The 15025-nt window shown below is 39.6% G+C and overlaps 1 protein-coding gene across 6 annotated transcripts in view; it reads right to left on the bottom strand.

Moving 5' to 3' along the window:
• Positions 1-11159: 11159 nt before the first annotated feature.
• Positions 11160-15025, bottom strand: part of LOC140724788 (transmembrane protein 200A-like) — a 28666-nt gene continuing 24800 nt past the window's right edge. For 3 of the 6 annotated variants that reach the window (XM_073039411.1, XM_073039393.1, XM_073039420.1), the window contains 2 exons: positions 14622-14756; positions 11160-14536 (listed from right to left, as the gene is read on the bottom strand). In XM_073039411.1, the coding sequence (XP_072895512.1) occupies positions 12947-14512 (1566 nt within the window). In that variant the 5' untranslated portion in view covers positions 14513-14536; positions 14622-14756 and the 3' untranslated portion in view covers positions 11160-12946. The remainder of the gene's footprint in view (positions 14537-14621; positions 14757-15025) is intronic. The other 3 variants (XM_073039429.1, XM_073039403.1, XM_073039439.1) reach the window with 1 other exon arrangement.

Here is a 15025-nt window from a genome sequence, read left to right as displayed (position 1 = left end):
ACAATTGCAGTCAGTGTGATGAGTTGCAGTGTAACATGGCAAAATTGAAAAGGGTGATGAATATAGGACTGAAGGTGTGTTATTTCAATGTATATAGTATACAGAATTAGGTAGATGATCTTGTAGCACAGTTAGAGATTGGCAGGTATGACTTTGTGGGCATCACTGAGTCGCATCTGAAATGAAATTATAGTTGGGAACTCAACATCCAAGGATACACATTTGTGTTAAAAGGACAGCCAGGTAGAGAGGGTGGTGTGGCTCTGATGGTAAAAAAAAAATCAAATCCTCAGAGGTGACAAAGGATTGGAAGGTGTAGAACCATGGGTAGGGTTAAGGAACTGCAAGTGTAAAAAGACACTGATGAGTTATATGTAGGCCTTTGAATAGTAATCAGTGTGTGGGGTACAAACTACAATGGGAGACAGAAAAGGCATTAAGAAAGGCAATGTTATGATAGTCACAAGGGATTTCAATATGCAGGTAGATTGGGGAAATTAGGTTTTTGCTGGATCCCAAGAAAGGAATTTGCAGAGTGCTTGAGATAACTTTTTGGAGCAGCTTGTGGTTTAACCCACTAGGGGAAAGACAATTCTGGATTGGGTGTTCTGTAACAAACCAGATTTGATTAAGGAGCTTAAGATATAGGAACCCTTAGAAGAGAGTGATCATAATATGACAGAATTTATCCTACAATTTGAAAGGGAGAAGTATTATTGATGTATTAGTATTAGTGAAATAAAGGGAATTGGAGGCATGAGAGAGGAAATGGCCAAAGTTGATTGGAAAGGGACATGAGTAGGCATGACAACAGACCAACAATGTTCTGGGAGCAATTTGGGAGGCACAGGATAGCTACATCCCAAAGTAGTAGTAGGATTCTAAAGAGTGGAGGAAGGAACTGTGACTAACAAAGGTAATCAAATATAGCATGAAAACAAAAAAGGGGGCATACAATGCAACAAAAAAGTAGTGGGGAAGATAGAGCATTAGGAAGCTTTTGAAAAACCAACAGAAGGCAACTAAAAAGCAATGAAAGAAAAGATGAAATATGAAGGTAAGCTAGCCGATATGATAAGAGGATACAAAGTTTTTTGAAATATATGAAGTGTAAAAGGCAGGCAAGAGTGGATCTCAGACCACTGGAAAATGATGCTGGAGGTGGTAATGGAGGTCAAAGCAATGGCAGGTGAACTTAGCAAGTATTTTGCATCAGTCTTCACTGTGGGCGACGCCAGCAGTATACCAGAAATTCGAATCTCAGGGGGTAGAAGTGAGTGTTGTTGCTATTGCTAAGGAGAAGATGCTTGGGAAACCAAAAGGTCTGTGGGTATATAACTCACCTGGACCACATAAACTACACTCCAGGGTTCTGAAAGAGATAGCTGGAGAGATTGTGGAGGCACTTGTAGTGAGTGATCTTTCAAGAATCACTAGTCAGTGTATGTAATTTACTTGGATTTTCACAAGGCTTTTGACAAGGTGCTGCACATGATCTCTGGAATTTAGAAGAATGAGGGGGATCTCATTGAACCCTATCAAATATTGAAAGGCTTAGATAGAGTGGATGTGGGAGGATGTTTCCCCATTGTGGGTGAATCTAGACCAGAGGGCAAAGCCTCAGAATAGAGGGAAAGAAACATAGAAAATCTACAGCACAATACAGTTCCTTCGGCCCACAAAGTTGTGCCGAACATGTCCCTACCCAAGAAATTACTAGGATTACCTATAACCCTCTATTTTACTAAGCTTCTATCTAAAAGCCTCTTAAAAGACCCTATTGTATCCACCTCCACCACGATTGCCGGCAGCCCATTCCACACACTCACCACTCTCTGAGTAAAAAAGTTACCCCTGACATCTCCTCTGTACCTACTCCCCAGCACCTTAAACCTGTGTCCTCTTGTGACAACCATATCAGCCCTGGGAAAAAGCCTCTGACTATCCACACGATCAATGCCTTTCATTATCTTGTACACCTCTGTCAGGTCACTTCTCATCCTCCTTCGCTCCAAGGAGAAAAGGCCGAGTTCACTCAACCTATTCTCATAAGGCATGCTCCCCAATCCAAGGCAACATCCTTGTAAATCTCCTCTGCACCCTTTCTATAGTTTTCACATCCTTCCTGTAGTGAGGCGACCAGAACTGAGCACAGTACTCCAAGTGGGGTCTGACCAGGGTCCTATATAGCTGCAACATTACCTCTCAGCTCCTAAATTCAATTCCGCGATTGATGAAGGCCAATACACCATACGCCTTCTTAACCACAGAGTCAACCTTTGCAGCTGCTTTGATGTCCATCTAGAACAGAAAAGAGGAGTAATTTCTTTAGCCAGGGTGATGAATCTGTGGAATTTGTTGCCACAGGCAACCGTGGAGGCCAAGGTGTATTTAAGGGGGAGGTTGATAGATTCTTGATTATTCAGAGCAAAATTAAACCATTTGGCCCATCAAGACTGCTCTACCGTTCATCACGGCTGATCCATTTCCCTCTCAGCCCCAGTCTCTACCATCTCCCTGTATCCATTCACGTCCTGACTAATCAAGAATCTATCAACCTCTACCTTAAATATAGAAACCTAGAAAACCTACAGCACAATACAGGCCCTTCAGCCAACAAAGCTGCGCCAAATATGTAAGTACTTTAGAAATTACCTAAGGTTACCCATAGCCCTCTATTTTTCTGAGCTCCATGTACCTATTCAGGAGTTTCTTAAAAGACCCTATCGTTTCCGCTGCCACTGACAGCCCATTCCATGCACTCACCACTCTCTGCGTAAAAAAAAAACTATACCCAATGACTTGGTCTCCACAGCCCCGTGGCAACAAACTCCACAGGTTCTCCACTTTCTGACTAAAGAAATTCCTTCTCGTCTTCGTTCTAAATAGATGTCCCTCTATAGATGTCCTCTGGTCTTCCGACTCCACCACCATAGGGAACATCCTCCCCAAATATACAGTTAAGGTCTTCCAATATTCGATAGGTTTCAATGATATCTCCCCTTCATTCTTCTGAATTCAAGTGAGTACAGGCCCAGAGCCATCAAACGCTGCTTATCTGACAAGTCTTTCAATCCCAGAATTATTCTTGTGAACCTCCTTTAAACCCTCTGCAATGTAAGTATGCACTCAGATATAACACCAGCGTTCATCACTCTTTTTGATTTTGTTCCTTTTTACTTTTCAGGTCATCCTGTTGACTGCAATTTTGCTCTATCGTCAGCCTGTCTCTGCTAGCCCACTGCTTCTGTTTGCCAACCAACTGCTCCATCACTCTGGTTCCCATCATCTTGCCAAATTAGTTTAAACCCTCCCCCAGAATAATCACAATGATACAGAAATCTGAATACCTGCCCCTTGCACCAGTTCCTCAGCCACATATTCACCTGCTAAATCATCCTATTCTTATTCACAGGGGCACAACACAGGCAGCAATCCAGAGATTACTATCCTGGAGATCCTGCTTTTCAGCTTTCCACCTAACTCCCTATATTCTCTCTTCAGGACCTCTTCACCTATATCATTCGTGCCAATATGTACCAAGACTTCTGGCAGCTTACCCTCCCCCTTTGGAATGAAAAGTTTAATGTTTGAGAAGCATTTAATAGATCTGGGCCTGTATTCAAGGGAGTTTAGAAGAATGAGGGGTGATTTCATTGAAACCTATCAAATACTGAAAGAAGCAGATGATGCACTTGGAGGGGATATTTCCTAAAGTGGGGGAATCTAGGACTAAGGGCAGAGCCTCAGAATAGAGGAACATCCCTTTAGAATAGTGATAATGAATTTCTTTAGCCAGATGGTGCTGAATCTGTGGAATTCATTACCACAGACAGCTATGCAGGCCAAGTAATTGAGTAGATTTAAAGCAAAGGGCGACAAATGTTATGGGGTAAAGGCAGGAGAATGAAGTTGAGAGGGATTACAAATCAGCCATTATGGAATAGCAGAGAAGATTTGATGGACCAAATGGCCTAATTCTATTCTTATGTCTTATGGTCTTGTTAGACGCAATGAAGATTACCTAAAAACTTCAGTACTGAAAGAAGAACACAAACTGGAATTAAAGTGGTGGGGGAAGGTGAGAAACATATAGTGGGGAGCAGATAAATGAGAAGTTGCTGGAGCAACAGTGGGCTAGGCTTCTGTGGAGGGAAATAAACAATCAGCAGTTCAGGTTGGTAACTTGCATCTGACTGAAAAATACAAGAGATGGGAGAGGGATGAGGCAATAGCTGGCAAGTGATAAGTAGATTCACATGAGAAGAGGTGGATTCACATTGGCAGTAAGATTGAGGAGAAAAAGGTGGAGATAGGGATGGAAGGTTGCAAATTGTGGAAGAAAGGAAAGTGATGAGAGGAACCAAAGGGGGAGAGAGATGGTAGATCTGATAGGAGGGGTAAAAAAACAGATCACAGGGAGTTATGTGTGAAAATATTTGGCTAGATTAGGACAAATACAATTGTTTGTATTTGACTTTAGTATTGGCAGTGGAGGAGGTAGAGGACAGACAGACAGGATGTTGTGGGAATTTGATGGGGAATCAAGATGGCTAGCAACCAGAAGATCCAGATATCCACTGAGCAGACTAAACTGCATTTTTGTCTCCTGAATGTAGAGGAAGCCACATCCGGAACACAGAAAGGTGAGCTGGGAGGATGTACACGCACATTTTTCTCTCTCCTGAAAGTGCTGTATAGGTCCCTGAGCAGACTAGGCAAAAGGAAATTTAGGAAAGTGCCCAAGGAAAGAAGGGATATGTGGCCAGGGGTGAATGAACTAGGGAGTCACAGCTCAAAAGGGTATGAAGGGGAAAATGTGACTGGAGGTGGGATAACACTGTAGCTGGCAAAAACATCAAAGAATAATACACTGGATGCAGAGGATGGTGGGGTGAAAGTCAAGGACCAAGGAAATTTTATTCCTGTTCTGTCTGTGGGGAGGCAGGATGAGAACAGAAGTGTGGGAAATGAACAGGATATGGACAAGGGCTCCATCAATCACATTGAGGAGAGCAGGAGGCTTCACTTCTTGAAACAATGAGGACATCTTTGATGATCTTAATCCCAAGAACAAATATGGCATAAGCATAAACTGAGAGGAAGGGCTGTCATATTTATAGTTGGGGAGGAAAAGACATAAGAGAAACTGAAACAGTTAAGAAAAAAAGAAATGAATGGAAGTTGTGACAATTATTTAAACATCTGATAGAAAAAAAATCTAAAATATAGTTCCTTCAAGTGGAAGTTTATAATCTACCTTTTCAACAATTGCATCAACAGTAAATACATTCTGTTCAATTTGCTTTCATTATGCTGAATGTGCCACATCGCAAATTGTCTCCAACAAATGCAGTGAATAGAGATTGGGGTAATTGGAAGTGCTAATCTCTACTCACCCTAATCTCTAATTACCTTTACCCTAGGGCAAGATTTAAAAAAAAACACATTATGGGACTCATATAAAGTTTAGGCCTCCAAATAGTAGCCAAGATGTGGAGTTCAGATTGCAAAGGAAGCTGGCTGGGAAGGACATGTAATAAGGGTAATGCTACAATTGTAATAGGGGACTTCAATATGCAAGGGGTTTGGCAAAATCAGGTTGGTGTCTGATCGCGAGAGAATTTGTTGAATGCCCTACGAGATGACTTTTTAGAGCAGCTTGTGCTTGAGCCTATTTGGGGAAAGGCTATCGTAGTTTGGCGTTGTGTAATAACCCAGAACTTATTAGGGAGCTTAATGTAAAGGAACCGTTAGGACACAGCGATCATAATATGATTGAATTCATACTGTAGTTTTTGAGAGGGAGAAGCACAAGTCACATGTATCAGTATCGCAATGGAATAAAGGGAATTAGAGGTATGAGAGAGGTGCTTGCCCAGGTGGATTGGAGGGGGATACTGGTTGGGAAGAACAGAAGTGGCTGAAGATTCTAATAATAGTTGACAATGTGCAGGATAGGTACGTCCCACAGAAGAAGTTGTTCACAAATGGCAGGGCTAGGCAACAGTGGCTGACAAGGGAAGTTAAGGACTGCATAAAAGCCAAGGAGAGGGCATATAATGAAGCAAAAGTGAGTGGAAAGTTGGATGATTGGGAAGCTCTTAAAATCCAAGAAAAGTCAGCTAAAAAGCTATAAGAAGGGAAAAGATGAAATACAAGGGCAAACTAGCCAATAATATAAAACAGGATACTAAAAGATTTGTTCAGTTATATAAAGAATAAAAGGGGGTGAGAATTGATATTGGACCACTGGAAAATTATATTGGTGAGGTAGTAATGGGGGGAGGAGCAAAGAAATGACAGATGAACTCAAGTACTTTGCTTTAAGTCTTTACTGTGGAAGACACCAGCTGTATGACAGAGGTCAGTGAGTGTCAGGGAGGAGGAGTGAGTGTCATTGCTGGTACAAAGGAAAAAGTGCTAGGCAAACTGAAAATCTTATGATGGATAAGTCACCTGGACCAGATGAACTATCATCCCAGAAGCCTGAAAGAGGTTGATGAAGAGATAACAGATGCATTAGTCATGAGCTTTCAAGAATCACTTGATTCTGGCATAGTCCTGGGGGGCTGAAAAATTGCAAGTGTCACTCCACTCTTTAAGAAGGGAGAAGGGCAAAAGAAAGTAAATTATAGGCCACTTAGCCTAACCTCAGTGGTTAGGAAAGTGTTGGAGTCCATTATGAAGGACTAGGTTTTGGGGTACTTTGAAACTAATGATAAAATAAGTCAAAGTCAGCATGATTTCTGTAAAGGGAAATCTTGCATGACAAATCTGTTGGGAGTACTTTGAAGAAGTAACAAGCGAAGTGGACAAAGGCTATGCAGTGGATGGCATTTTGTTAGATTTTCAGAAGGCATTTGATAAGGTGCCTCACATGAGCTGCTGAACAAGCTAAAGTACTTTGGTGTTTGAAGAAAAAAAACTGGTACGGATAGAGGAATGGCTGACAGGCAGAGGCAGCGAGTAGGAATAAAGGGGGCCTTTTCTGGTTGGCTGCCAGTGACTAGTGGTGTTCCTCAAGGGTCAGTATTGGGACCACTACTTCTCACATTCTCAATGATTAGATAGTGGAATTAATGGTTTTGTGGCAAAGTTTGAAAATGATATGAAGACAGGTGGTGAGGTGGGTAGTGCTGAGAAAGCAATGCGATTGCAGCAGAACTTAGATGAATACTGGGCAAAAGTACAGTTACAGTGTTGAGAAATGTATGATAATGCATTGTGGTAAAAGGAACAAATGTGCAGACTATTATCAAAATGGGGAGAAAATTCAAATATCAGAGATGCAAAGGGACTTAGGAACCCTTGTGCAAGACTCCCAGAAGGTTGAGTCTGTGGTTAAGAAGGCAAATGCAATGTTGGCATTTATTTCAAGGGGAATAGAATATAAACACAAGGGGATAATGCTGAAGATTTATAAGACACTAGTCAAACTGCACGGAGTATTGTCCAGTTTTGGGCTAGTTATCTCAGAAAGGATGTATTATCAATGGAGAGAAGAGTCTAGAGGAAGTTCATAAGAATGATTCTGGGAATGAAGGGGCTAACATACGAGGAGCATCTGGCAGCTTTGGGTCTGTACTCACTGGAATTTACAAGAATGTGTGAGGATCTCATTGAAACCTACCAACTGTTGAAAGGACTAGATAAGGTGATTGTGGCAAGGACGTTTCCTCTAGTAGGGGATATCCAGAACTAGAGGACACAGTATCAAAACTGAGGGGCAGCCTTTTAGAACAGAAAGGAGGAGTAATTTTTTTAGCCAAAGAATGGCGAATTTGTGGAATGCTGTGCCACAGACTGTGATGGAGGCCAAGTCCATGGGTGTACTTAAAGTGGAAGTTGATAGATTCCTGACTGCTCAGGGCATCAAGGGATATGGTGAGTGAGCAGGTGTATGGGGTTGAATAAGATCTGGAATCTACCATTATGAAATGGCAGAGTGGATTCGATGGGCTGCATGGCCTAATTCTGCTCCTATGTCCTATGGTTTAAAAGATTTTTTTTCCAGAAGATAAATGAAGTGGAAACTTTGAAAATAAGTTTCATACAACTTCCCTTTCACAACATTCTCATATCTTGATGGTCTTCTATTCTGAACCAAGTTTAGTGTTTTCAGTATTGGTATAGTTATTTTTACTCTCCTCTCCTGTGGCCTGGTGCAAGACTTGCCAAATTTTTGACATGAAATTCTGCAAAGGTTGAAAATCAGGGCAATACACACAAAATGCTGGAAGAACATTTTGGACCGAGATAGAACACAGAACATAGAAATCTACAGCACAATGTTGTGGCAATCAGGTGACCTACTCTAGAAATTGCCTAGAATTTCCCTAGCGCATAGCCCTCTCTTTTTCTAAGTTCCATGTACCTATCTAAGAGGCTCTTAAAAGACCCTATCTGCTTCCGGCAGTGCATTCCACACACCCACCACTCTGTGTAAAAAAAAAAACACAAAAAAAAAACCACAAACACTTACCCCTGACATCCCCTCGGAACCTACTACCAAGCATCTTAAAACTATGCCCCCCGTGTTAGTCATTTCAGCCCTGGGAAAAAGCCTCTGGCTACCCACACGATCAAAACCCCTCATCATCTTATACACCTCTATCAGGTCACTTCTCATCCTTCGTCGTTCCAAGAAGACCAAGTTCACTCAACCTATTCTCACAACTTACGCTCTTCAATCCAGGCAACATTCTTGTAAATCTTCTCTGCACTCTCTCTATAGTATCCACATCCTTCCTGTAGTGAGGTGATCAGAACTGTACACAGTTCTCCAAATAGGGTCTGACCAAGGTCTCATATAGCTGTAACTTTACCTCATAGCTCTTGAACTCAATCCCACGGTTGGTGAATGCCAAAAAACCATTTGCCTTCTTAATAAAACTGTCAAAATAAAAAAAATGAAGATGCCTCATCAAGATCTGATGAAGGGACCCATCCCAAAACGTTGACTAAAAACACAAAATGCTGGCAGAACTCAGCAGGCCAGACAGCATCTATGGGAGGAGGTAGTGACGACGAGTTCTGCCAGCATTTTGTGTTTTTATCTCCAGCATCTGCAGATTCACTCGTGTTGCCAAAACATTGACTGTTTATTCCTCTGCATTGATGCTGCTTGACCTGTTGAGTTCCTCCAGCACTTTGTGTGTTGCTTGTAACATCAAACGTTAAGAATCCACCTGTAGTAGAATCTGATTCTTTACAAGTCTTCTGGCTAATAATCTGTAAGGGTAGGGATTAATGTTGCTGGAAATGTTTAGCTTTACTTAACCAATTAACTTAAATGAAATTGGCTTTTTCATAGAAAACCTGAACTAATGGTAGATAATGGCAGTGTGAACATCAGAAGAATTCAAACAGCTCTACAAACTGATTCCTGATATTTTTCTTTTAAGTACTTTCGAAGGGTTACTTTTGTCTCCTGTTCTCTCTGTTGAGAAATTCTGATTGTGGCATAAATCACGGATGTGTTGGAGCATAAAATATGGAAAAGTTAAATTGCAGGTGCTGGAACATCAAACAGAAATGTTGGAACAACTCAGTCGAGTGGTATCTGTGGAAGCCAAAATAATTTCAGGACAGAGACACTCCATTATACATCAAAGCTTTTGAAATTTAGTTTAAAATAGCAATGGCAGAAATAAGGGCATCTTGTGTATTACCAAATACAAAAAAAAACATTAAATCATTAGCTGCTCTTCGGATTTTGTCAAAAGATTCAGATAAGAAAGGTCTTGAATCTGTAGCATCACAATAGTAAAATAATATGCTGTAGATTAGGTGATACACTAATCCAAAGCTTGATTTACCATTTTGCTTCCAGTGTTGATTCTTTTCATCCAATGAAAAGGCCTTGTATACCATTCTGGAGCCTTCTTGAGCTCTAGCCTTTGTACAAAATTTCAGCAGAAGTTATTTCAGATTAGTAAAAATAGATCCATAACAGACTTGTACAGTACAGCAAAGGGCCCTTCAGCCTGCCACATCCATCTGACCTATTTTGTCCATCTGCAGTAATTGCATTGTTCTGCATCTTTAATGCTTTGCCTATTTCAGGTCTTGTCTAAATGTCTCAAATGTGGTGACTGATATCTGATTCAATCATCTCCCGACTGCTAGCTCAAGATCTCAAAACAGCAAACCTTTCCCCTCAGACTCCTTCCTGTCCGCTTAAACTTCTACCCTTATTTTTTGATTCCCATTATCAAGAGGAAAAAAAAGATTCTGACTTTCTCTGCCTCGCATTATATATCACTATCAGGCCACCCCTCCGTTTCCTTCACTCCAGGGAAAACAAACCCAGCCTATGTAATTTCTCTTTTTAACTAAAGTTCTCCAGTCCTGGCACCATTGGGGTTATATTTATTTATTAGTACAGCATGGAGTGGGCCCTTTGAGGCGCACCACCCTAACAATCCCGACAACCCAATTTAACTCTAGCCTATTCACAGGACAATACACAATGACCAATTAACCTACCTAGTAAGTCTTTGGACTTTGGGGAGAAAACCTGTGGAAAACCAGAGCACCGATGGCACTGGAAATGAACTCTGATGCCTCAAGCTGTAATAGTGTCATGCTAACTGCTATGTTACCCTGGCACCCTGGTTCTCTGTCCCCAATCCAGTGCAATTATATCTTTCAGTATGCAGCCAGAACAGCACACTGTACTCCACTTGTGCCCAAACCAATATTTTGAATTGCTATAACTTCCCTGCTCTCTTATATTCTGTGCCAGCTAATTAAGGGAGATGTGCCAATGCCAAGGTCTATCTTATCCAATCTCTCTAACTAAAAGTCTTCTAATCTAGGAAACATAAAAGGCAATCAGAAAAATTCTAGTTGACCTTTCTTAAATATGATTTATCAATGAAATTAAATGACAAACACAGCCATGAGTAAATAACCACCATGCCATGTCTGAAAAAAAATTACCGGTAGTGTACCCAATTTACCCTGATCACTAGTGGTATATTCCAAGACAGTAACCTTTGGCAAAAATAGCTTCAGGCATCTAATGACTAATTCCCAGTAAGTTTTGTATGCAAGTCTGCTTGCTATTCATATCAATAGCAAAGTTGGTGTGAAATAGGTTGTCTGCTTAATGCTTACTTCAATTTCCCAATTACATGTATGAATAATGACCATCTTCTCAAGAACAAGTTTAATTTTGTGTTAAATTTCCTAACAATAATTGCAAAATCCAATAATTATTTTACATCCATTTGACCAATTTTAATAACTAATCAGTGAAACACATAAAACCCAGTTCCTTTAATGTAATGGATAAAATAGATCTGCCTTGGGTTACTGATTTCAATTGCATTACACAGTATCTCTCTACTGGGTAGCAATCTTAACCGTACAAATTGCAATTTACTGATGCTTATTGGCAAAAACTGCCTAATTAATTATATCCTCTAGATTACTGATAATAAAACACTCCAGAATAAAACCCAGAGGAAAGAAAATTGTCACTCATTATTATTCAATTTGTACCAACAGCCAGCCCAAACAAGGATCACCAGTATCAATCACGAGGAATCAGGAAATCAGTCCTGACGAAGGGTCTCGGCCCGAAACGTCAACAGCGCTTCTCCCTATAGATGCTGTCTGGCCTGCTGTGTTCCACCAGCATTTTGTGTGTTGTTGTTGTTGTTGGTTGAATCACCAGTATCAATGGCAAGTTTAAACACACCTATAAAAACAATGAATGCCTTCGATTCCTTGGCAGATGCAGGGCAGGATGATGTCTCCAACCTCAGGATATGACTTACTTCCATATTCTTATGAACTTTGTCCATGTGGTAGAATTTTGCATGAGTGATAAATTATTTGTTTCAATATGCATGCATGACAAACTGCATTCAAATGCATCATGTACATGTAAGCAATGACAACAATTTAACTCTGCAGTCTTCCACTGACCTGAAGTAGTCCTCGAAGCCCAAATTTAAAAATTCAGACCAACTGTATCTATTTTTTTTTGTCAGAAGTATTCAGCAATTTTTTTTATAAACACTTTCTCTCAAGACATCTGTTATTTTTAAGTTATTTTTTAAGTGACAATTACAGTATATTAAAGCATCATTCCTTTAAAAAGCTCTATATGGTTTTTCTGTTTTGTATTTCTGTGTATATTTTACAATACTTTCCCTGCAGGTGAAGTTTACCATACTTTTCTGTATCCTAAAGTTTGCTGTTTCACTTTGTACTTTCAGGGGAGCATGTTCAAAAATACAATATAAAACAGACCAGCAACCCCATATTCAACTGAAAACAGATAATGCCTTTTGAAACAGCCAGTGATTAATCTTCTGTACAGGAGGATGCAAATAATAAAAGATAATTCTAAGAACCAAATGATAGGTTATAGATTTCGGAAAGTTAGAACAAGGCCTTGTATAAATTTCAGATTAACATAAATAATAACTATTATTTGATTAGACCTCTTAATTACTACAAAAGTACATTGGTTCTCAGATGCAACTTAAATGACACACTGAACAATTTTCAATACAATATTTATGTAGTTTAGTGCATTATGTGCTTGTACAAGGAATCTCTGTATTTCCTTCAATTTATCAGTGGATTCAGTACAAGTTAATCTGCTTATACTGATAGTTCAAAACTGTAAACACACAATCCTAGAATGACATTTTCAATGTTGATAAACTGTTTACAAATAACTAATTGTAGTAAAACCTCCTATGAAGCTTTTAACTGAGATGAACAATTGTCAGCTAACGGCTGAGGCATTTACAATTGGAAGCAACTAAAGAAACTGGATGGGTTAGCTCCAGGACAAATAACTATGAGTCTTTGGAACTTGACTGACATTCAGTAATCAGTAACTACAGGTAAGTGATATTCTTTGCTACCAGTCTCATTGTATTTTCTATAGCTGATCCAACTATCTATTAATATGCTATTACTAAATATTATCAAATTCATCATTGTTTATTCTTAGGGTACAATGTGAACCAGAAATCATTAATAGTTTCTCTTTCTTTGTGTACTGTCTTTCAACACATTGCTGAGGTTTGTCCATACTTGGTTCATCACTTGCTTTTATGTTTTCTTCAATAATGTCTTTATTAGAGTTCTCTGTACAGTCATTAGACTTGTTTATGGTTTCTGGAAGCAAGTGAGCAGACTCAAAGGAACCGCTGTCACCCAAAATTGTGTAGCCCTTATCATTGGCACAGTCTATATCTGAGCAGTTTGCATCTATTCCTTCACTCAGCGTTGTGGAAGTAGAAGGATATTCATCAAGGTTCTGAAGTTTAGGATGAGTTGGCAAACTATTGAGGGAAAGGTTGGATTCTGATTCTCTCTGGAAAGGAGCTGGAGAAACCTGGCCCACTTCAGAAGAGGAATTTGGAGAGCATTTGTTGGATGTGAATTGGTTATGATTTAACCATGAGGTATTTGAAGACTCTGTGTCCTGGATATTATCTTCCACATGATCGCTGCTTGTGGTTACAGCTACAGAAATGCATTTGATAGTACCGATCGGATCAGAGGAAACATTCTCCAATTCTTGTTGAGTTTCATCACTTTTTGATGAAGGTTGTGTTTTGTTCCCAATTTTTCCAATCCTTGTACCGCCCTCTTCTAGAACACAGTTATTCAGTTTGATAACAGGCAGCGTGAATGCATTTATAGAAGAAGGGACAATTGATCTAGTGCCACACATTTTGGGCATTTGCATTTGATCATTCATCTTCATTCTGTCTCTGCAAATACTGTACACAGTATCTGATAATGTCTTTCTATCTTTGGAAATTTGTTGCTGTAAATTTGTTCCAGAATCACAGAGCTTTTTAACAGTACTTTCTTTTGGATCCAAAGGCTTTACAGTATTGCCAATGGGATTCTGCCAGCTACTTTTGTCTAACATTGCTGCACAAAAAGATTCAGGAGATTTCAGATTATCCATGCTTTTGGACTGCACATAGTTGACAAAACCATTAAATGGTCCAGAGTCCTTTGTTCTCAAATTGTGTGCATCTATTACTGTAGAATAGATGTCTCTTAAATTAATTACCTTAGTTTTCTTGTCTCTGTTTTCATGAAGAACTGCATTGGCACAGATAAACAAAAATATACCAATTCCCATGATGAGCGGTCCTAAAACCTTCAGCTTTTCAGAATGCAAGTAGCTTGCTAAAAATTTAGAAATAACCTCAATTGTTGTTGTCTCCAATGCTGTACTATTAGTGGTATTGTAAGACTGGACTGCAATAGTCTCAAAAATGTCATTGTTCTTAGGCCAATAGCCCATCATTGCCATTGCAATTCCTACCAACAGAACCAGGATTCCAAATGCAGCAATTAATCCCGAAATGGAAAACAGCTTTAATTTGCCTTTGACTACCACCACATCATTTTTGCATTTCTTTTTCACCTTCTTTTTTCGTTTATTAATATGATTACGGGATCGAGAAGAGTCTTGTCTCCTGGCTGAAATTCGAAGAAGCCCTCCTGTTGCTATCATGATAAATCCACTTAACAGCTATATCTGCAGTAAATAAACACAAAAAAAATACAATTTAAGGAATAAGAACTGACATGTTTATTAAAAAAAGAGATGAAACTTAACTCACAGTTGGTGATCTTCAACTATCTTGAGCAATAAAAACTCATTTTAGGAACTGATAGTGACTGAAACACATCATTTGGTCAATCTATGCAATATTTAGGGGTGTCTGAGCAAACTTCAGCAGACTTTGGAGAGGTTTCTAAAGGAATAGAAAAAAAATCAATTTAATTTCCATTTGAAAAGCACTGATATATCTTGCAATGATTCTTTTTAAAGAGTCAAGAGCTCTTGATCACTAATCCATCAGAGGCATAGTGTGCCAGATTTTATTGTGCAAAACTACCAGCATCAAACATCCAGATGGCAATAAGTCCTGGAATTGCTTATGTGCTAGCCAACATTAAAGCCTAGGACTTACTGATCTGTCAGTCCATGGTATTCACTGGACTCGCCCTGGGAAATTGCTCT

This window comes from Hemitrygon akajei, chromosome 1 (assembly GCF_048418815.1).
Source record: "Hemitrygon akajei chromosome 1, sHemAka1.3, whole genome shotgun sequence".
Classification (NCBI taxonomy): domain Eukaryota; kingdom Metazoa; phylum Chordata; class Chondrichthyes; order Myliobatiformes; family Dasyatidae; genus Hemitrygon; species Hemitrygon akajei.
Note: the sequence above shows the minus strand (reverse complement) of the source record. Positions and strands in the feature narration are given on the sequence as shown.